Source organism: Gambusia affinis, linkage group LG22 (genome assembly GCF_019740435.1).
Source record: "Gambusia affinis linkage group LG22, SWU_Gaff_1.0, whole genome shotgun sequence".
NCBI classification, from domain to species: Eukaryota; Metazoa; Chordata; class Actinopteri; order Cyprinodontiformes; family Poeciliidae; genus Gambusia; species Gambusia affinis.
The window spans coordinates 4418607-4442543 of record NC_057889.1 but is presented as its reverse complement, the minus strand read 5'-3'; the positions used below and the strand labels follow the sequence as shown (position 1 = coordinate 4442543).

Here is a 23937-nt window from a genome sequence, read left to right as displayed (position 1 = left end):
GATTTTTGTAAATGCATGCCCTTTAATTTGTCTAGACTCGGGTAGAGAGGCAATTTTGTCTGACCTAAACTTTGCGCTGTCTGATTCTCAGGAGATGGCGACCTCTGACCCCTGTGCAAATGCCCCCCCCACTCCACCAGAAGAGCCAGAGCCAAACCCTTCCTCACAGAAGAAACGAAGGCGCCGAAAACTAGACCAATCTGAAAGGAATAAAGGTATATTTATATTTTATAGTGATTCAGAGTCAAAATATTTACTAATATTGCAGTTTTATGGTTTTTGCTTTTTTGTAAAGATAGTTTTAATGTCTTATAGAAACAGCGCAGATAAATACAAATGCAGGACAGGGGAAAAAAGATTATCCAAACCAACCCTCACCTCTATGTGAATCAGTAATTGCTCTATAAACTGGTTGTTCCACCTTTACTGACAACTTCCATCACCATTTATGGTAACTAGCAATTACTCTTTTATTACAGTGGAGGAATTTAGGTCCACTCTTCTTTTCAGCCATTTTGGAGGGATTTCAAGTGAGAACACCCTGTTTAAGATCATGTCACAACATCACCATCAAGTTGAAGGTGTGCTGTGATCATTATCTTGCTGCATAGCCCAATCAAACCCGAGTTTATTGCTGCTAGAAATTCTACTTAATTTTTTTGCTAGCAAGCAAAAAATTATATCAGAGTATACCATTCAGAAGAAGCCAACCAGCCCCAGATCATTTCACTCTCTCTGTCTCTGTGGTGTAGTAATTTTGTTTATAATTTAACAACAATTTTTTTAGACTTACCCCAGTGCTGTTCCTATTGCTTTGCAAAGAGAATCCTTTCTACGTTATTGATAGAAGAATACTCACACCGCTAAAACTCCACTCTGGGTTTTCCTGGTTACCTACAACATAATGCCTCGTTCTATGCTTTGCTTCATATAGAGTTACTGTAATCTTGGCTATTGAGGAACAATTGCTTCCTGGAGGTGTGGACTCTGTTGAAGTTTTACATTTTACCCAATCACTAATGTTTAGCTGGGACATACGTAAAGCGTCAGTTTGCCAGATGAAGTTTACCAGAAATTGCCTGCAGTGTAGCCAACCATCCTCACTATGAAGGGAAGTGCCAGGCTGAACGAGATGACTTTTAGTGTTAATTTAATATTTGCAAGCATGGCCAACTCAATGGCCTCTTTCACTTCCTTTGGCGCCATTGCTGAACTACAGACTACAATTCCAAAACAGCGCAGAAAATTGACGTCATCGTTCACAACTTCTCTTCTACTGGAGAAATCCACTTTGGGGGAGGAAAACCAAATGGAGCTGTGAAGTGTGATTAGAATCGAGTGGAATAGCATAGGAACCCACCCAACCTCATAGCATTCTCCAACCAAGTGACTCTGTAGTGCAGGCTGCTAAAAACTGCTAAAAAGACTTCTCACAATGTCTAGCTTGTGTCATGAGGTGATAGAAGTCTCTGATTTAACTGTGTTAGTGCTAGAGGTTTGGGGTGTATGAGAGTGTTTCACTGGGGCATTGCCAGAGAGCATTGGTCCCCACATTGGCACTGAGTGAGAACACTAAATGACCTGAGAAGGCGTCTGTACAGTTATCTTCTCCAGTGGCATTCTGACTAAAATAGAAATAAATACCTCGTTTCAAAAACTGATTCTTAAACTATGAGTACATGCATTAGTAATGAGTAGTAGAACAAGTCTGTTTTGCCACTCACAAAATGGTATCCTCATGGCGTTTTCTGTAAACGATCTCATTGAAGTCCGAAACACCGTAAAAAACCGTGTTAACCATTTACGAGCACCATCAGTTCACTGCAGTTAACTATGCCAGTAGAAAAACCTGTTTAATATTTTAGAATGAAGCAACCTTTAAAAGTATTTTGCATCCAGCCTTAACTTGAATGAAAACTCCGGTAAAGGGGGTAAAATTTACATTTTGCATCTTTTTGTACTTTCATTTGGCCGAAGTGACATTTTTTGACAATAAATTAAAATTTTTTGGTGTCTGGAAAATGAGCTGTTTCAAAAACCTCCAGAATGCAACGTCACAAATCATCAAGCAATGCCCCTCAACGTTTGATAAGTGGTTTTATCACTGTATTTGCTAGAGAAAACAAGTATTTTGTTGATTTACCATCCAGAAACCACTTGTTGTGCAGGAGGTGTTACTTCTGCTTTTCAAAGATGCACAGTTGTGTAATTGCAAATCTTGTTGCAAACATTTTCATCTGTGAATGTGAATGTTGACCTGGGGGCGTGGCTAGCAGCAGCTTATTGGGATTTAAAGTGACAGAGGCGTAAAACAGCTCATTCTGAAAAGAGCTCAAAATAAGTAGAACTGAGCAGACTACAACAAAACTCATTATCTAAGAATGATTTTGTGCAAAAAATGTTATGATCTTGTTTTGTATCGCCCATAAACCAATTCTAACTTGTTCAAGGAATCATAACAAGTAACCTTTAAGATGTACTTAACACTGGTACGTTTCAAGTTCCTGTGATTTTAAATATAGCAGCTTTGACAGAGTGATGAAAACCATGACTTTCTGTCCTCATGAAACTTCTTGTTAAAACTAGACTAACAGCCCATTTCCTTTTTCCTTTGCTGCAGACGAACCAGATGAGAGAAACTGCGACTCCCCGAGAGAGGTAAAAAAACTAGTAGCTGCAACACGTTTGCTTATTTCTTATTTTTACATGTGAAAATGAGTCTGACGGCTGTGGTGTTTGTTTGTGGGTCCACAGGGAGAGACAGGGAGGCTCCGGAGGAGGCCGGTACCCAGAGTGACTTTCCAGGCTGGGGATCCGTACTACATAAGCAGGAGGCAGAAAGAAGAATGGCTCAGCCGCTGGAAGATGGAGGTGGGAGACAAACAAGTCCATGTCTGTGTGAAGATTTTGTAAAAAAAAAAAAATTTTTTTAAGTATTCATTCTGCTTGAACCATTTCAGATTTTGCCACTTTACAAAAATAAATTTCTATGTATTTTTATAAATAAGGTGCTTCTAGAAAGTGTTTGAATACAAATTGCACATCACATGTTACCATGTATCATTTTCCTTCGACTTTGTTTTGATCTATCAAATAAAAACATAATTCTTCTGCAATGTTTTGTATACCTACTCTAGAGTATTTAGCAGAGTAGACAAAAATACAGTCTGATTTTACAGGATATGATCGCATTGGATATTAGCTGTGTTTTCTTTTTTTTCTTTTTGCACTGCTGAGTGGCCGAGTGAAAGGGAAATCCCTGAGCTGTAAATAAATAAGCTGCATGCCAGGCAGTATCACAATGAGTGTCATTATAATTCAGTTTGTGCTAACTCTGCTTTATGTTTACTTTAGAAATAAAACAAGACAACAAACTTAAATCTTCAATATTTTTGTGTTTTTTTTAATAAACTTTTGTAGTTAGCCACTTAATTTCATTGCCCTGCCTCTGCGCCAACCACCTTAAAACTATGCTGTCCCTTTCTGCTGCTGTTCTTATTCCGTTTTCACAGCTGCACCATCTGGCATCCACCTGTAAGCACAGAGTCCTTAAGTCTCTAAGGGAGAGGTATAAAATCCCTACCCGCTGCTTTGTTCTGAATATATTAATTTCTTGTGGAGCAGCAAGGTCAGGGCCTAGATTTACATCATAAATGATGCAAATAGACTGCCTACCTTTAATTTGCTCCACACATTTGCTCTATTTCTACAGACCTGAAACAGAGGGTATCAGACAGACTTAGAGTAAAAAAAAAAGACGCCAAAGTCTCCTTTCAATAGAATAAAGAGAAAGTGACATCAAAGCAACTGTGATTAATGGTACAGATAAACTCAGAAATAAGGCGGTCTGTCTTCAATGTAAACCTACAACCATATAAAATTTGCTCTTTTGACTCCACACTCCATTCTAATATGTATATTTTTTGATTAGATTTATTTTTTCAGATTCTATAGGCATTCTTTAATCTAAAAAGTATCTTTTCATGAGGTTAATGAATACACTTTCAAATAAATTATATCATTACTGGATGTTCTGCAATTTTGCGGCAACAAAAAACATTTAAAATGCTTGATAATTTGTTTCTGAGGAGTCTTCCTTCCTCCACCTCAAATACATAAATACAAACAGCTTTGTAATTTATTTATATAATTAGCAAGACTTTTTGGTAAGTGTCTTATTATTAGTGCTGAGGAGCTAGGCTATTGATAGCTGGCTTCCTGTTTTGATATGCCTTGTTGATAATTGAGTTTGACACATGTTTTGAGGTCCATTTAATTGTGTTTGGACAGGATCCTGTGCTTTACTCAGGTCACTCCATTAAGTATCTGACTAAGGTGTGGAGTGGCTTTATGTAGAGTTTACAGGATTAGTGGTACAATATTTTGAATGATTAGTTCAATTATTTAGAACAATGTGAAAATAAGGCTTTTTTATTAATAGTCTTATTTATAGACTATTTTTTATTATTTTCTGTATTCATGTTAAATGTTCCTTTTGTGTGGAAACTTTATTTTTAGCAACATCTAATTGAGAAGTTTGGTTGTTTACTCTGAAGTAAAATTGGCTTCACTGTCAACTCTCTGGAAAATGAGATGCAATCAGTTATTTAACAGTTCATTTGAAAGTTGCAATACTGCTTTAAGAAAACTTCTTTAAGCTGCTATTTTTACTCCTAAAACTGCTGACTATGCTAAAACATTATTAGATTTTTGTTGCCAATTTTTGATTACTGCTATTTAATAAGTTTTTTGTTTATGGCCAAGTTAAATTTTTATTTTTAATGCCTGCTCTTTTGTCCAAGATGGGACAGTTTTATAGCAGATGGTGCAATTTTAACTAGTCTCTTGAAATTAGAGAAGCAAAACATAGATATGAAAGATCATGTTTTCAAACCTTCAGTTTATGTTACAAGTTTAAAATGATAAATTTCTAGATAATAAAATAATAACAAATAACTCTGATCACTTGGTCTCTCATCATTTCATAAATTTGGGAACTTTTCCAAATATTGCTTCTTATTTAGTGTACAGTTTCTGAGTTTCCTACAAAAACAATCCCATGGAAAGTGCTTTACCCTCTTACATTTTACCCTCTTATTCTTTGTTTTTTTTTCTGACACCCAAAATGAAAGGATTTGGGGTGACCTAGTCAAAGTCTGAATTTAAATCCTTATAATAAACTTAAACAAGCTATTCATTCTCAAAGATATGGTTGAATTAAAACTGATTTGCAAATGAAAGTAGGCCAAAACCCCTGCACTATTATTTAAGAGATTCATTACCGGTTATTGCAAAGGTTGTTATTTCCAAAGGTGGCAAAGTTATTAAGTTTAAGAACAAATTACTTTTCCGTCTGGGACATGTTGTTTTTGGTTAGCTTTTCTCCCTCAATAATTTCCTACAGGAAAGTCATAAATTCAAAATAAAACTTGACACAATGGCTCAATTATTAAAACTAAAATAAGAATATGTAAACATACAACTAGAAGCAAAAGCATCTGAGACAAATCAGTCCAGTTTATTTATATGGGGCGAAATTACAATAAATGTCATATCAAAGCAGTTTGAAAGACCGTTTGGTCCAGTTTATTTCCAGATATGTAGATCTCAACAAACTGTACCATAAAACAACCAAACGTTTTACTAGAGAAATCTGTATTTAACAAAAATTTAAAGGTTTTCTCTTGCATACATTCGTTAAAGCTTGAAATCTGTCACCACTGAACTCAAAGCGTGTTTTATTAACAGAGGAAACATTGGAGAAGTTTGTGTATGGGAGGAAATGTCAGCAGATGTAAGAATGCGAGTATATATTGGTGGCTTCAGCGGAAAAAAGAGAGTTCCTGAAAGAGGCTCTATGGGCGTGTGGTTATAAGGGGGGTAGAGAAAGTCATTGAGGCAGATTGAGACTCAAAGATATGAAAGTGTGTGAGAGGAAGAGATGGAGACTGACTACTGAGACTGAAACCACAAATGTTTTTGCTGTTTCCTCTGTCTCTTGTTTGACCCTGTCCTCTTTCTGGAAGGGGATAACACCATAAAGACCCTGCAGTATTAGTTGCACTTATTGCACTTAGAAATAGCAGTCTACAACACATAACTCTCTAAAGCTAGTGGGATGGACATATGGAAAAACAGACTCTAGTGGGTTAAATTGACACCAGCTGGTGCTCAAATCACATACTGTTAAGAGTCATGTGACAGATGGAGCGAGAGAAAGAAAGAAAGAAAGAAAGAAAGAAAGAAAGAAAGAAAGAAAGAAAGAAAGAGAAAAGTAGAGCATGTGGGACTTCCTGTCAATGCCATGTTTGCCTCTCTGTGACTCATCAGAGCTGTGAACGAAATCCAAGAAGCAGCGCTGCAAAGTTACCTATTTGTTGTGTATACTGTACATATTCTACTATCATTGTACCTTATATTACGGGCTATGGGCTCATTTATGGTATTTCTTTTTTAATATTGTTGAACTTTTATTAATTTAAACTACATGTACAGTATAGACCAAACCTTCTAACTGAATTCAATTAAAAGGTGTGTCCAAACTTTTGGTCTGTACTGTACATCCATTTGTATCTGCAAATCTGTTTGCAGGTTTTGTAATTTGCATGAGTTTTTTTTTTTTTTTTTTTGCAATAGGGCACCAAAACTAGCTTCAGCCCAGGGGCCCTTATTCTTCTAAACCCAGCCCTGGTAATCCTAAAAAAATTTAAAATATATAGCCAGTATACGATTTTCTTTGAATCTGAGTTTTACCTGGAATATTTTCTTGTTAGCTTAGGGCTTAAACTTAAACTGCAGCTCAGAAAATGGTTGGGCTAAAAGGAAAAGCTTAAGCAAAGCGTCTGGTGGTTAAGTCCCAAAAATGTTACTATGAGTAATCCTTAAGTACTCACACACATGAATAGAAGCTGAATGAAAGACTTAATAAAGAAGGTGCAAAGAAAACAAGGAAAAGAGATAAGAAAAGAATAAAAGCATGAACATAGAGACATGTAGAAGAAAAGAAATGGATGGAAATCATTAATGAGATGTTAGCTGTTTAGAAGTGACAAACTGAGGTAGTGAAAGATGACATCCAAACGGGAAGAATATGAGTGTACGTTTGACTGAAGAGAGGAAAGTGGTAAAACCACTGACTAACGCAGAGGTTAACGTGTTCCAGATTTCTACCGGCATGTGGTGATTTGCTCGACCCGGTTGTTAACACCCCCCATGAATATCTTAAATTAATCTATAAACCAGTTTCTGTTAGGAGAAAATTGGCAACATCTGTTAAAAAATTTTGAAAATCAGATATTTATATGAGCTATAAAAAAATATGTTTTCTCTTCATCGGACGTTAAATCCGACTTAACTTCTCTTGATTTACCTCAGTGAAGATTACCAGTTATTTTTTAAAGTTTTTTTTCTTTTACTTTATTTACTCTAGAAAGTTTTCTTTCTAATTTCACAATAGCCGTGTTTCCATTAAATAAGAAATGCAATTAAAATCACACATTAATGAGTTTGTTCACACAATAAATCATTAAAAAACATGGTGGCGACCAACGTAAACACTAAACATGAGATGTATTCATATTTTAGCCATGGAAAAGCGTGAAATGATTAATCGGATTAATCATGATGAATCGATTATTTAATTAATTGTCTACTGATTTAGTAATCGATTGATTGCTTACTGGATACAGACTTTAATAGACATATACATTTTTATTTAAGATCAAATAAAACACCCTTTGTAAATATGTTCTTCGCTAAACTCCGGTGGCAAAGTTTTAGCTTCACGCAGTTCTAATTCTTTGGAAAAAAATCTTTTTTTAATCACCTTTTGATATGCAATTATTAACTGGTTAATCAAAAATACTCAATAGATTAGCACTATGCTGTATCGACATTAAATCACTCAGAGAGGTCAGAGCTTTTCTCATTTTGATGTTAGGTGTATTTTTTTTAGCTGCAGATATATCCTTTGAAAGAATACTGTGTTACTGCATTTTAAGCAATAACATAATATTTTGTAAAAGAATTGAATTGTTGATTTGAATTTCTTTATGTATTTCTCATAATGCATAAAAAAATTTTTTATAAAAAAACTGACTGTGCCAATTTCTTTTTTAATTGATTAATCATCAAAAATAACCAATAGATTACTCGACAACTAAACTAATTGTTAGTTGCAGCCCAGTATAAAAGCATGCCAAAAAATGTGTTTAAACTTTATGGTTGAAAAACTGTCTAAATTTAATGCAAAAACATTTTATATAAAAAAAAAAAAAAGTTGTTTTCTTAAAAAAAATAATTTATCTAATTGTAAATTGAAATGCAGTGCTTGTCATTATGGACAAACGAGTGAAGTGTAAGGCTAGCGGGACCACAGAGCATGTTTTTGCTTCAATTCATTTGCAAACTGTAATTTGTCTTTTAATGTTGGAGTAATGGCTTCTTCCTCGCTGATTGGCCTTTCAGTCCAGGTTGGCTCGGTTTCATCAACTTCAACCAGCATCTTCTCAGGCACTTTGAACCAGAAATGTTAAAGTTTTCTTCCTTTTTCCGTGGCGTTACACAAGAAAGCCACATGTTTAAGCTTAAAAAGCCATGACACCACATTTCTTTAGAAGGATAGTGATCTAATTGTATGTGTATTATTCTGGTATTAAGCAAACAGAAATAATTATTTCTTAAAACAGGAAAGGAAAACAAACAGGGGAATATGTCTTTTTATTTAAAAAAATCTACCTTTAACTGTATGTCTGAGTGTTGTAGGTCTTGTCTGAACAAATCCTGGAGCCTTATCAACTCTAAAGTTTACCTAACCTTTGACTTTAGTTTGCACACACTTAAACACACACACAAACACTAATCTTAATTTGCATGTGAATGTCATCACTCCTAAAGCCTTCAGGCTACCACACGCAAAAACTCCCCACCACCTCTCAGTGCCTGTGCATTGTTGTCGTTCACGTTGACATCTGTTGGAGAAAGGAGTGAGTAACTCACACCGGCCAATCAGGAGAGAGGAAGGAGAGCTTGGGGCGAATGTAGCCGAGGGAACGCACAGACAGAAAGAGTAGGAGGTTGGAGTAGGTGAGTCAGAGACAGACGAAGAAAATGACAGACAGGAAACGATCCAGGGAGGAAGGGTTACACTTGGCGAGCTATCATGTCCGACTTGTAAGTGGCTTTTCCTTTTCTTTTTGTGTCTTTATGAGGGTGTGTTGCAGATTGAGCACAGAAGTGTCTGAAAGTGACAAAAGCTGGTTTGTCGCAAAGTTCTCTCATGGGAACCTTGCTTTCAGATTTGCATCAAGAGAGAAAATTGGTGAATTTATTATTTCTTTAAAGCTTTAAAGTTAAAGAATTTTCTAATATCCCTATTTATGCTGCTTAGAGATTTATGCCAATTTTTCTCAGCTTTATTAGCTTATTATCAGCTAAATATCTTTTTAAAGTGATGTTGTGCTTCATGGTGGTTGCATTTCATGTATAAATAATAAGAGGAAAAGAGATGAACATTACTTAAAAATATATAAATTTCTTCAAGAATAAATACATCTATCTGTAATCTTTGGACGGCATAGATGTAGATGTTGATTAAACACTTTATTTTGTTAGTTTGGCTGAGAACACAGAGTTTCCTCTGTGTTTCTTGCAGCATGTGACGCTGCTTGCAGATTGTGGCCCCGTTGAGCAATAAATTATTGGAAAACACAGAGTCACAAAAGCATGATTAGGCAGTGTTTCTTTAAATTCTTCAATGTGGAAATGTAATATTTGTCATTGCAATATGATTAGAATATAATAGAAAGTCACTGAACAATTACAAATAAAAAAACAGTTAATAGATCTCGCTAATTTCTTTTCTTTTCATTAAAATCCAGAGTGACTCTGAAAGGGACTTTGCTGATATTTTTATTGAAGGGTTCTTTTGTTGAGCAATGTTGAGTTCATCTGGAGGTCGGGGTCAGTCATGCTTGTAAATGTGATGGACTTTAAGAGATGGCTCATTGGTTAGGCCATAAGGTCAGGGATCAGAGGTCAAGGGGGCGGCACTAAGAGTGAAAACACTGACCGGTCCAAAGGGTTTGTCAGAGTTCAAAGTTGTAACTCACAACTGTGTAATCAGTTGTAATTCTCACTCTTTAATTTGCCAGTAGAAGAACTTATTGGTCCCAGTGGATACACACCATTTGTTTGTAGTTTGATTCTCTAAGTCCAGTTCTTAAGAGCTATTTTTCCGCAAACATTTAGATCTATCTCTTGTCCAACACACCAAATGGCTGATTCTCTCATCAGCAGGAAGGGACGCATCTAAAACCTGCTCTCCAGAACTGGGCGCTCCTATTTCCTATGAATAGTCCAGTTAAGCACCCTCACACCATGCCAATAAGATCACAGTATTGTAGTTTGTGCAGAATGAGGTTCCAGATTGTCTGGCTGAATCGCTCAAAAATTGGAGCATCAGTTGTACTTTGTGATCCCAAATCCCAAGAGCATCAGAAGCAAGCTGAAAATATTGATTTATCCATCAGAACAAAAAGAGGTCATTGTCTTTCTGTTCATCTCAGCTGGTGCTTAAGGTACCCTTTGGGTTTTTGTGCAGGATTGATTTATAGCTTCCTAATTGCACAATTCAGTTTGCATCTTGTCAGTGGAGAAATTATTCTATCTATGACTCGCATTCATGGTTTTATGCACTAACTCTGAATGCTTTTGCATAATAATGCACTGTAGATGCTTAAAAAAATTGTGCAACATTACACAAATCTGTCTTTTTTACCAAATCTTATTTTTTTATCCAATCTAGTCAAGTTTATTTGCATAGTACATTTCAGCAACAAGGCAGTTCAAATGTTTTAAAACATTATAGTAACAAATCATAAAACAAGCAAGAAACATTTTGTCAAATACCATCTTTAAAATATTTTACATCTGATATATTGATCAGTGTTATAGTTATTATGAATCAGAAGCAACTAAACAGCTGGGTTTCATAGTTTGCTTGGCAAAAATAAAGTCTTAACAAAACAGTACAAGTTTGTGTTTTCTGTTTCACTTGGATGGGATTTAATTCCCAGGTCCAATATCAACCTTTAAGACAAAATTAAAAGCGTTATGTCAGACGTCTGATCAATTTTTTCATGGATTATCATTTGAATGCTGCCGTTCTAATCTAGATACATTAATACTGAAATTAATATAAATTTTTTTAAAATTATATTTTACAAATCCACAAAACAAAAAAAAAGATTTTAGAAAATGTTTTCCTCACTTTTAGTCACTATTCAATAATTATTACAATCGTTTCTCATAAATGCTGCCTTCGAGAGAAAAGCAGAGTAATACATTTGAAAATCAGAAAATAGAATTTAATTTATTTTAACTTATATTTTATGATACCTACAGAAGATATGAGATTTTCTTTTGATAAGAATTTATGATTAAAAAAATGTATTAGTTTTTTTTGTGTTTTTTTTTTCATTTTCCTTCGAACTCTCTGAGGCCACCTGGTGGCCCCGAAGGGGGGCGCGACCCCCACTTTGTAAAACACTACTCTCAGACGAATAAGTGTTTGGATAGGTGAAGCCGACTCAGAAAACGAAGAAGATGAGTTCACATTCGCCCTTCGTCTGTGACTCATCTTTCTCTTGGCTTGTTCAGGCAGCTGTTGTTGCTAGGCAACAAAGATGTCATCCAAAGAGGGCGATTCAGGTTGATTTATTGTAGTAACACAAGTTAATGGAACCTAAATACTGACCTGACTGAACAATGATCGAGGTTTTTTCATAGCAAGAACAGCAAATTGTTCTGAGATTAATGAGTCATTAAAAACAAAACAAAAACATATTTTTATAAATTCCAATAGACATATTGAAAAGAACTGTGCCAACATATGGAGATATGCTTGCTGTGGGTGTTTAAATGTGCATGACCGTGCATGTATGTTCCATTTAAATGGGCTGATTGGTATTTTATGAGGTCAGAGGTCAACAGAAGCAGGGAGAAATGACCTCCTCACCTCAGAGTCAAACTGAGGCGATCCACGATGCATCCCTGAAACTCTCACTTTTACGATTTATTGCCTCGCTTCCTCTCCAGAGTGATGCAGTAAAGTTTTTGTTTCTTCAGCTTCTTTCACACATTCATGGTTACATTACAACTTCCAGCACAGCTGGAGTACAAACCGCATAGTTCTGTTCAGTAGGGAAGAAAAAACTTTTAAAAACCAATAAAACCTCGGGCGGAGTCATCGAATCTTACATCTGGACCACAGTGGGATTCTTACAGTCTAGTAGCGGATGAAATCATCGAGCTTTCTCGCCATTTCTGTTTATTTAACTGAGCTCAACATTTTGATATGGCAGCATGTTGTTTTCATATAACATCTTTCTAAGATGGACAGACATTTATAATAAATTTACTTAAATTAGTAGTTGCATTTCATATTAACAGTTCTGTTCTGGTGGACGTTGATCTGTAAAACTGGGTATTAGAACCATTTTTGTTTACTTATGAGAAAAAAGTTATGTTATTGTGAGAATAAAGTTATAATATTAGTAGAAGATGAATGTCTCTACTGAAAATTTCAATATTTGAGAGTAATCTTGTCCATAGACCCATTCTAACCTGTTCATAAAAGGCATCATAAGTCACTTCTAGGTCTGTCACAATAACACATTTTGCAGGATGATAAATAGTACCAAAAGTTATTGGGATAAACAATACTATTGTTTTGAGACCATTTTCAAATACTGTAATGGTAATGGTATAGTAATGCAAGAACATATTCTCAAATATTTAGAAGATTTAATTTCTAATGAATATTTAATACTGGAATTGAAAGACATTTTAAATAACCAGCATTATTTAAAATGCTGGTTATTTTAAATAACCAGCATTTTAAAATCTGTTTAAAATCATTCATTTTAAACAGCATATAAAATGAATGATGAAGTCTCTGTAAACAAATTTGCCCTTCAAAAAATTAGCTAGTTGAGACCAAAACATCAGGCTGAAACTTTTGTTCTTGGGAGAAAGAGAGAGAGGAAAGAGAAAGACGATAAATCATGCCAATGGAAATTATTTAGCTTGTTAATAAATTAATTATCATGCTGCTAATTAATTTATTGCTTATTTTTAAGACTTTCAAAAAAAAACCAACAAAAAACAAATGTGTCAATCTCTAAAACACTCAATCAGATCACAGGTTAATGTTTCTATTAGCTCCTTAACCCAACTTTAAAGTGGTGGATTACGCTCTTAAAATAAGACAACAAAACAGTAATATAATGTTAGCATGGATTTTCTTTCACAGTGTTTGGAGTTTAAATGCTAGACTTTCACTCTAACTGATTTATTTGGACTTTGTATGTTTTGAAATGATTTAGTAGATCAAGTTTGGAAGCTTCCTTTCATATCTCATGTGTTTCTGTTTCACAGAAAGATACACTTTCTCTCCCTCTGCTGTATTATCCAGATTTATCATATAATCCTATTTACTGACAGACTCTTTGTCTTCCCTCCCTCCTTCCTCTGCCCGAGATGAACCCGTTGAACTGTATTGCCACCGCACCCGTTTTCTCTGTGCTCACTTCCTGTTTGGTGGAACAATTAAAGGACTGTTCCTCCAACTCGGGTCTCAAAGGTCTTGATCTGGAGCAGCCATCAGATCAGCTGGAAAAAAGCCACAAAAAGCACAACTTTGAGGAAAAAAGAGATGTTAGATTAGACAAGCTGGAGTAAAACATGATGTTATGGTCATGTATCAAGAACAGCACAGTTTGTAGTTAGTTATGGCAGCATGTTTATTTTCTGGAAGTAAGGCTTAAGAGTACATGTTTATCAAACAACATTGATTAAACATTTATATTAAAAATTTTCTGGATAGAAAATATTGCATTATTCATTTCTAAAAATGAAAACATGCTATTATTCTAGTTTTGTATCTCACACTTGTTGATAATGCATTAGCTCTATAATTTCAATTCAGTCTTCTGGAAATGTTGACTGTTAATACTTTTCTTAGTTGAGGCTTTGGTTTTGGATGTTTTTCAGCTGGAATAACTTTTGCTCTTAGTTTTTTTTACTTTCGGTTGCTTGTTATGAGGCAACAAGTGTTGTTTTTACAATTTATCTAAACTATGACCCAAAATCCACAAGGATGCAAAACAGGACCAAAGAGCATCTCTTTGTTTTATCATAATAGCCAAGAATCATATCCCGTACTTCAACATCTTTTTTCTTTCTAACGATACAGCCAGACAGAGATTTAAGGAGGAGCAGCAAAAACAAATGCTAATGGATTAGCAGTGCTTGCCAACTACATGTTATTGTAAATTATCGTCTTTGTTACCAGCAAATTGATGTGTTATAATGCCATGACAAGAATCTTCAGTCAGAGGCTTCTTCTTCAGATTCATTACTGACTGCTACTGAAGATCTTTTCCACCCAAAGTGTCACCATCCACAAAGATTCTTTAATGATTCTTGGATGATTTCATTTCTGTTTAGGTTAAATAAAGCATTTCTGAATTATGTTTCTAATATAAACAGAAGATGTATAAATTCCACTATAAAGAAAATGCATTCCATATTTATTGTCGTCATCAGAAATGAGTTTTAAAGTCTAAATTTGATAATTAAATGTTTCTGTTCTTTTCCCGCAGGCAGAGCAGCGGGCATACAGAGAGGCGGAGATTAACATGATGGATGACCTATTAGAGACCGGCTTTCAAAAAGAGGAGGAGCCAGCCAGCCCGACCCCGCCCCCTTCACAACAACACACAGATCCGGCCTCTCCGACGGTTGCCGTGACGCCGGATCCCGTTGCTAGGGGAGACCAGGCTATACCCAGCGAGATTGAGTACCAGGTACATGAAATAACAAAATATTTGAAGTGGAGTATTTGGGCTCAATAAATGCATAAAAAATTTAAATGACAAAAATAAAGTCTTTATAGAGAATAGATAATAAACTCGTACAAGATTAAAGTGAAAATATTAGAAAAATTAAAGGATAGTATTATGAGAATCAAATTGTACGAGAATAAAGTCGTAATATAAGAATATAGTCATAATATTACAAAAATAAAGTCATAATAAGATTAAAGTCATAACATGAGAATAAAATTGCAATAATATGAGGATCAAGTCATAATAGTACGAGAATAAAGATGTAATTGTATGACTTTATCTCTGTAATATTATGACTGTCTTGTATTATTTTGACTTTATTCTCATAGTTTTATGACTTTATTCTCATAATTTATTTTTTAATTTTCTTAGAAAGCCTCTAATACTCCATCGTACAGACTCAACACAAAAAATAAATGTTTATTTTGTAATCAGTTGATTTGATTATCAGTTTTACTTGATGTAAAATTGTTCCAACTTTTGTAGCTGTGATCAGAAAATGTTTGTAGAACCTGAAAGAATGTGGAGACTCCTACCTGGAGGGGTAAGATTTCTCTAGGAGGTGTAAAGGGGACAAAGGTCAGAGATCTCCTGAGGCGGAGGAGCAGGAAAGGACTTGCAGCTGAATAAAACAGTCTTCTGGTTAAGCTGGTACTTTACAACCAGCCTGAGCTAATAGATGAGAGGAGGAGTTGTTTTTGCCAGATTTTAGTGTGGGTGAAAATCGTGGCTCAGTGTTTTGGTCACGCTTCAGTGTTTTCAGAACTTTTCTGGTCACCAGTACTGTGAACCAAGTGGGAGGTGGTGACTGTGTTGATGAGTAATATGTTCTTTGGCATCTCTGTGGTTGTTTTTGGCTCCAGTGCCAAAGAGTTAATTAGATTAGTCTTTTCTAATCCATTTATGGGAAAACCTAAACCAACTTTATTGCAATGTAGAGCAGAACTGTGACGTGGTAGCGCAAAAATACATGGTTTTTAATTGTCCATAGTTTTTATTGTTTACTAACTAAAATCTGAAAAGTGTGGCATGCATTTTAATTCACCCCCCTTATTCAAGTTATATCTGATAGACTGCATGAACAATTGTGTTATGTGCAGGTTGTTTTAAATGTAGAGAAAACAAAATTTCAGTTTTTCACTGCTTCAGGAGTTGTGAGAACGACACTGAGTAAGTATGATATTAATTTATAATAAAATTACTTCCAAGGACCATATTCAGTATGTTGGAAAAAAATATTTTAGAATTTCAATACAGGAGAAATAAGTCCTGCTTCTCCTTTGTGTGAAACATAAATTGGTGGAAAGAACTTTTCTGCTTATTGTAAACCAGGCGTCTCAAACTCCAGTCCTGGAGGGCCGCAGTCCTGCAGTGTTTAGATGTGCCACAGGTGCAAAACACTGGAATGAAATGGCTTAATTACCTCCTCCTTGTGTAGATCAGTTCTCCAGAGCCTTAATGACCTAATTATTCTATTCAGGTGTGGTGCAGCAGAGGCACATCTAAAAGTTGCAGGACTGCGGCCCTCCAGGACTGTAGTTTGAGACCCCTGTAAAAGGTTGATGGATGTAGTTTACATTGCCTTTGCATGCTAGGTAGTGTATACATCAGGATTTATTACCAAATGGTCCTCTTACGTATCATTGTGTACTTTATTCTAAAATTAACTCGACGTCTTTATTTATACTATGGATCAGTTGTTGGTACCGGTATGTGTTTATTTGTAACACATATCTATCTAGTCTCTTAGCCAGGAAACATGGAAGTTACAGTCTTAGATCTATGGATGCTCTTCAGTTTGTTGTTCCTAAAATACAAACTCAACCAGGCAAGAAAGCTTTTCTCACACCTGGAAAAACTTACAATCCAAGCTTCAACTTTCCAACCTTTTATGTGTTGTTTGTTTCTGTAGTAACTATGCTGCTGCTGCTGTCCTTGCTGGATCTCCCCAGTGAAAGAGATCTCTGATCTCAATGGAACTAAACTGGTTAAATAAATAAACAGAACGTTTTTTGTAATCATGCGAAATGCTTTGTGTGATAGAAATCCAATCCCACACTATTTGCGTTTCCATTACAGATGTCCATAAAACCTTTTTGATTTTCTGCTAATGTGGAAAAAAGCAAATTTCGCTATTGTGGTGTTTCCATTTAAAGAGACCTATTATGCAAAATTAACTTTTGCACGTTTTTGTGCCTCCATTTGGGTCTTAACTGCTTCGAAAACAGCATAAGATCTTAAAAACACCCACCAATTCATTTAGGAAAATAAGTTGATGTTTTTCAGTTTTTGGAAAATTATCCGTTTAAAAAATTCCCAAATTTTGAGTCACAATCAGTGACATTGTATCATTTACCAGCTAGTTCTGCCGCTGTATGCGTTATACAATGGCTACTGGAAAAGACAAGTGTTTTGCTGGTGATTTACCGTCCAGAAACCACTTGCTGCATTTTTTGTTTGGCTGTGCAAGAGGTTCAACTAATGTTTTTCAAAGATATACAATCGTATAATTGTGCATCTGTTTGCAGCCATTTTGACGTGCGGGTAAAAAGCTGCAGTTTATTTTGATTTAAAGTGATATGAGACCCTAAAACAGCTCCTTCTGGAAGCAACCAGACTAAAATTTCATTATCTAAGAATTATTTTGTTCCAAGGTGTTAGAAACATGTTTACATGTTTTGTATAGCCCATAAATCTATCCAAACCTATTCAAGGAAGCACAATGGGTCACCTTCAAAAAAGTCACAAACGTGTCTAAGATGGGAAAAACATACCGGCTTCTGTAAAAACAAAAAATATTTTTCATGCTGACTTTGGTGACTCCTGTGTGACTCCGCAGGATGGGCGAGGGTTTGGCATCGGAGCGTTAGTGTTTGGGAAGCTGCGAGGTTTCTCCTGGTGGCCTGGCCGGATCGTTTCCTGGTGGATGAGCGGCCGGAGTCGAGCTGCAGACGGGACTCGCTGGGTCATGTGGTTCGGTGATGGAAAATTCTCCGTTGTGAGTATCTTTCAAAACTAGAATAAAAAGTCAAACTTTTGGTTATAAATAAATAAAAAAACTTGATATCCTGACCTCTTTCTAACTTTGTTTGCAGGTTTGTGTGGAAAAGCTGATGCCTCTGAGCTCCTTCTCATCGGCTTTCCACCAGCCAACGTACAACAAGCAGTCCATGTACCGGAAGGCCATTTTTGAGGCTCTGCAGGTAGCAAACCCAGTGTTCACTCTGTGTTCCCAACATTATGGAGTGTGTGAGTCATAGTTTCCTGACCTGTAGCATGTGGGCTTTATTCCTGTTGGCCTCTATGATTACACAGAAAAAAAACTGTGTAGACGTGCAGCCTAATATCTTATGCAACACGATCTGCCAATTTATGCCACATGTAGTTATTATTGTTGCATCTGTGGAGGTGTGTTCTCCTGTTTTGCCCACATTCAGTGGTAACATCTGAGTCAGGTAATCTATAATTTAGTGGGTGTGTTTTGCAAGTCATGCAGAACTTCTTTCATTCTTTTGTACTCTTAGCAAGAGCCATGAGAAATACAATATTCTAAGGCTGCACCTAACAATAATGATTAATTGATTAATTGTCAAAATAATCCAATTAATCGTTGGTGCAAAATTGGCGTATTCTGGAGATTTTTTTATTTAAATGTTTTTTATACAATATTAGAAACACATTACAATGCAAATAAATCATTCAATTCATATTTAAAATAAGAAAATAGTTATTTTCTTGACCAAAACCCAATAACAAAGCCTTTCTTTGGTCTATGCTTGACTACTTTTAGCAAAGGATGCATCTGCAGCTAATAAAAACCCTTCCAACATCAAAATTTGATTTTTTTTTTTAAATTTATTTTAATAATTGGAAAACAAAAGGAGATTTTCACAGAATTTGAACCGAGTGAAACTAAAATTGTGCCACTTGATCATATTTACACTTTTCTTTTATTTCATCTTTAGTACAAAATGTATATATATTGTTGTACAGTTAATTATTGCTCTGAATATGTTGTTCATTCGCCAAGTCGCAATGTTGTTTTTTTTTTTTTTTTTTGAGTCTGTATGCACCATTTAGCAATTAATCAATTCCTGAATAAGTTAATGGTTATTTCAATAATTGATTAATCACAATTAATTTGATTTATCAATACTATTCTTATTCATGTAATTTCCTATTACTGTGAGACTAAAGATTCTGAAAGAAATAAACATCAGCTCTGTGTGATTGATTGTGCTCAGGTTGCAAGTGTGCGAGCGGGGAGACCAGTTTCCTCCTGTGATGCGAGCGACGAGGCTGAAGGCGTGGAACTTCAGACCAGACAGATGATTGAGTGGGCCATGACCGGCTTCCTGCCCAATGGGCCTCAGTCGCTGGATCCTCCAGAAGGTGACCAGCTGCTGCTCATGACAAGTACATTCATCCTGCGTTGTTCGATAATCAAGGAGGAAGAAGAGTAAATTTTTCCCAAGAGTTTTTACCCATCATTTGACTTTAACTGGCATGTGACAAATGTAAAAATTGTTTATTTGAAATATCTCGCGTGAGAACAATCAGCAGGGTGTTCCTCAGGTGTTCTCTCCCCACTCCTCTTCTCTGGAGAGAAAAAAGTGTTTGTTCTGTTGGAAGATAAATTTTCCGGTCTGTTTGATGCTGCGTGAACATTATTAGAAAATGCTTGTAGGAGGTATTAGAAATCCTGGTAAACGTATGTGTTCTCTCCCACAGAGGAGCAAAATCAGTTTAAGGAAGGATACCTAGAGATGATGCCAGAGCCGGAGGCAGCGTATACACCACCACCTGCAAAGAAACCGCGCAAAAACTCAGCAGAGAAAGCAAAAATCAGAGAGGTGATTGACGAAGGGACCAGAGGTAAAGCCTGCAAACACATTTCATCGTAAATTGCTCCTTCTAGATATTATACCATATTTGTCCCCATGTGTAAAAGTAAAAGAAAGAAAGAGGTTGTTGTTTAACCTTTATCTGCATTGTTTTGTGTGTTTTCCAGAGAGACTCATACATGAAATCAAAAAGAAAACCAGGAATATAGAAGGTAAGGAACCCCTAAAATTAGCTAAGTGAGATACATTTGTAGTAGAAATAAATGTTTTGGTTTCATCCAAGTTACTTTGTTGCTAAAGGTTTCCAACAGCAGCTTTTACAACCTGATTTACAGCTGCTATACTCCTCATCAAACTGTCATTCCTGGATAATTATTTCCTCCTTCAATAAATATGTGACCTTTTTCTTCTTTCTTTATTATGACCCAATGAGTCCTTTGCTAGTGTTCAGGGACAACTCAACCGTTGTATTGGTTCTCTGTGTTTGTCCAGATATCTGCATCTCCTGCGGAAGCCTCAATTTCTCTCTGGAGCATCCTCTCTTCCTGGGAGCAATGTGCCAGGGCTGCAAAGTAAAAACATCATCTCTTCTTTCTCACATAAGATGCTATTTTGTAGTTTATTTCACAGATGTATATTGCAGTGATTTATTTAACCTTAACTCAGTTCTATGAAGTCAGAAAAGTTTGGCCCTGATCTGGAATAGTACGAAGAGCAAAAACTGAGAGCAGAAAAATGTTTTTATTTAACATGGATCATTTTGAGCTACAGGGTTTGATTGATCTTAATCAGGATTTTAATTGGATGTTTATCTATTTTGGATGCCAAGCAAATGATTCTAGATATTAAATATTAAAAAATGTATAGTTTTGCATTTGAAATCTATAGTTTTGTTTTGCATTTCTACACTTCAATACTTATCCTGCTGTCTGGTTTTTACAGGTTCTGTGTTAAAATTTAGAGATAAGATATCTAAACATTGTTTTTTAAGTTAATTAATTTTGAATTGTGAGTTTTAACTTAATGCTGCAATTTAAACCAAATAATTATTTCACAATATGCAAGAAAAAAACTGCCCTCACCTGGTTAAAGAACCACATTTCTCTATTATTTCACTCACAATATCAAGTTAAAATAACTGCTTATTTTACTTTACAGGAATTTAAATTCTTGTTTCAAATTGCATGAACAAAATTTCTGATCTGATAATAAATTTTATTAAATTCAGCTCAAAAACATTTAGTGTTAACAGGACATAAAAATAAACACTTGCTTTAATAAAACACAAGAGTCAGATCAATGTAACACACTTCCACCTCAGGATATAAAAACATGCTGCTAAGCATTCTGGGAAATAGGTCCCACTTCTGTCTTTTTCTTCTTTCACTTTTTTTAAGTGCTAAGCTAAAAACTCTTGTTTATTCAACTCTTGGAGTTTTGACAAAATTAGTAAAACGTTAACACAACTTACTACTGTAAGTTTATTTTTCACAAACTCACACATTTAGGTTCAAAATCTAAAACTGGCTGAATTTATTTGACTTAAAGAGCAGCAGATAGAGGTCCTAAGCAGAACCCACATAAGGAAGCCTTAGTCCTTGACACGGCCGTCGCAAGTTCGATTCCCGGCCTGGTGACCTTTGCCACATATCTTCTCTCCCTCTCTCTCATTACCCTATTCTCCTGTCACTAGAGCCAAAAACATCATTGAAAAATAAAGAGTAGAAGATAGTAGACACAACTAAATGTGGCTCAAATGTTTTACACTGTACTTCTCATGTTTGCATTTTCCTCATCAAAGTTAATTAGATCAACAAATAGTGATCAGTTTTAGCTAATGGCTGCTGTTGGAAATAGAAATAGTTGCCCTCCTGTCCTGATTCTGTGTTTTTCCTGCGCAGAACTCGTTCCTCGAATGCGCCTACCAGTATGACGACGACGGCTACCAGTCCTACTGCACCATCTGCTGTGGAGGGAGGGAAGTGCTCATGTGTGGAAACAACAACTGCTGCAGGTCAGCAACAGAGCAGTTCTCCGCTGATATGCAGCAGCTGCTTCTTGTGGCCAGGACATGGTTTTAGATTTCACTTTTACGGACAGAGTTTATGCGTGAATGTCAGGATCTGATTTGTCTTTATGTGGAACTGGGTCAGCCAGCTCATGAGGAACAGATTTATTTACATGAATATAGAGTACACAGTTGATTTTAGCGTGTTTGTGCTGAACTTTCACAGCAGAAATCAGAACAATAATAAAACTGAATTCACTGATGTGTAGTGCATGGTGAACTACTCTGTAAAATGTTTGACGGTGAAAATAAAAGTTAACCTGCTGCCTTTAAAATACAAAAAGTCAATTATGTTTTAGTTTTATGTTGGTTTTAATAACAAGACCAATTTATCTAATCTTGAATTTTGAGATGTTGTGATTTAATTCTTTAATTTAAGCCAAATAGTTATTTCACATTATGCCAGGATTCCCATCTAGTTGAACCAGGATACATTCCTGTATTATGTTCAACCCTATTATCAATTTAACATAACTACTGGTACTTATTTTAAGTTAGAAGAATTTAAATTCTTGATTTATCTTGCAGGAGCAAAATGTCTGATTATGCATTTTACTAAACATCACACTGAATTCTGCTCAGAAATGCTTATTTTGAACACAGTTTCTATACTATTTGAAGATATTGTTCTCAACTGACAGCTAAAAAAAGTTAAATAAAAAAATTATTCATAAATGAATTAATTTATGCTGCAACACAAGATTCAGAAACTTGCCGCTGAGCAATCTGGGAAATAATTCCAACTAGAGCTGAATCTAATGGTTATTTTTAGGTATTGATTAATCTGTTGATTATTCTGACGATTAATTGATTAATTGGATAAAAAAATTGGCACAGTAAGCTTTTTTTAAACAATATTAGAAAAACATTAAAAGACGCAAAAAAACCAAACATTTTAATTCACTTTAAATAAGAAACTAAACATTTTATTGATTAAAATGAAACAACATGAGGCGCGCTGTGGTAGCGTAGGGGATAGCGCGACCCACATTTGGAGGCCTTGAGCCCTCGACGCGGCCGTCACAGGTTTGATTCCCGGACCTGGAGACACTTCCCCCTCTCCTGTCAGCTTATTTTCATATAAGGGACTCTAGAGCCCACAAAAGACCCCTGGAGGGGAGAAAGAAAAAAGAAACAACATGGCATTCCTTTAGTTAACGCAAAGGAAGAAAAAATACTTCTCACATCAAAATGTGAAAAGCTCAACCCTCTCTGACTGAGTTGGCATCAATACAGGGTAGGGCTGATTTGTTAATATCAAAAGTTGATTAATACAAGATTTTTATTTCACAGAGTTTTAAAACAGTTGAAGGTAAACTATGCCATTTGAATTATGGATATTTACAAAGTTTTTTATTTAATCTTAAATGCAAAATGCATATATTTTTTGTACCGTTTTGGCTTAATTTCTGCTCTGAATGTATTGTTCCTTCAGCAAATGGCCTTTTTTAGAGTTTGAATATTCCAGTTAACGATTAATCAAATTAGTTGACGATTATTTCAATAATCAGTTTATCACGATTATGCTCATGATGAGTTGTGTGTGTGTGTGCGTGTGTGCGTGTGTGTGTGTGTAGGTGTTTCTGTGTGGAATGTGTAGATCTTCTGGTCGGCACCGGCTCAGCGGCAGCAGCAATCAAAGAGGACCCTTGGAACTGCTACATGTGCGGACCCAAGAGTACGTACGGGTTACTACGGCGACGGGACGACTGGCCCATCAGGCTACAGCACTTCTTTGCCAACAATCATGAGCAGGAGTTTGTAAGTCTTGTTCTGCATTAACTTAAAGCACATCAGTTATTAATGGTTCCTGTGAAAATCTCTTGATATAATCTGAGATTATGCCAGTTGCAGTAGATGGTAGAGCTGCGACAGATTGATTGGTAGTCAGACAGGCTGCAACTAATCATTATTTTAAAATTATTTTAGATTGATTTAATAATCAACTATTCTATCAATTGACAATTAATCGGAATAAAAATGCTACATTTTGAAGATTTCTGAAGATTTTTCATTTAACCACTTCAGCTTACTTTATTCTATATTATATTAAAAATACATTAAGAAGGCAAAGGAACAAATAATTCAATTCATTTTTAAATAAGAAAATAAACAT

At 35.6% G+C, this 23937-nt stretch overlaps 1 protein-coding gene across 9 annotated transcripts in view; it reads left to right on the top strand.

Moving 5' to 3' along the window:
* Positions 1 to 23937, top strand: part of LOC122825118 (DNA (cytosine-5)-methyltransferase 3A-like) — a 58934-nt gene that overhangs the window by 23058 nt on the left and 11939 nt on the right. For 6 of the 9 annotated variants that reach the window (XM_044106230.1, XM_044106227.1, XM_044106232.1 and 3 more), the window contains 12 exons: positions 92 to 215; positions 2621 to 2658; positions 2755 to 2871; positions 14664 to 14867; positions 17749 to 17907; positions 18005 to 18112; positions 19154 to 19301; positions 19641 to 19784; positions 19921 to 19965; positions 20246 to 20325; positions 21655 to 21767; positions 23399 to 23582. In XM_044106230.1, coding sequence (XP_043962165.1) covers positions 92 to 215; positions 2621 to 2658; positions 2755 to 2871; positions 14664 to 14867; positions 17749 to 17907; positions 18005 to 18112; positions 19154 to 19301; positions 19641 to 19784; positions 19921 to 19965; positions 20246 to 20325; positions 21655 to 21767; positions 23399 to 23582 — 1464 coding nt within the window. Of the gene's footprint in view, positions 1 to 91; positions 216 to 2620; positions 2659 to 2754; positions 2872 to 4877; positions 9172 to 14663; positions 14868 to 17748; positions 17908 to 18004; positions 18113 to 19153; positions 19302 to 19640; positions 19785 to 19920; positions 19966 to 20245; positions 20326 to 21654; positions 21768 to 23398; positions 23583 to 23937 lie in introns of those variants that run through there. The other 3 variants (XM_044106235.1, XM_044106234.1, XM_044106236.1) reach the window with 2 other exon arrangements.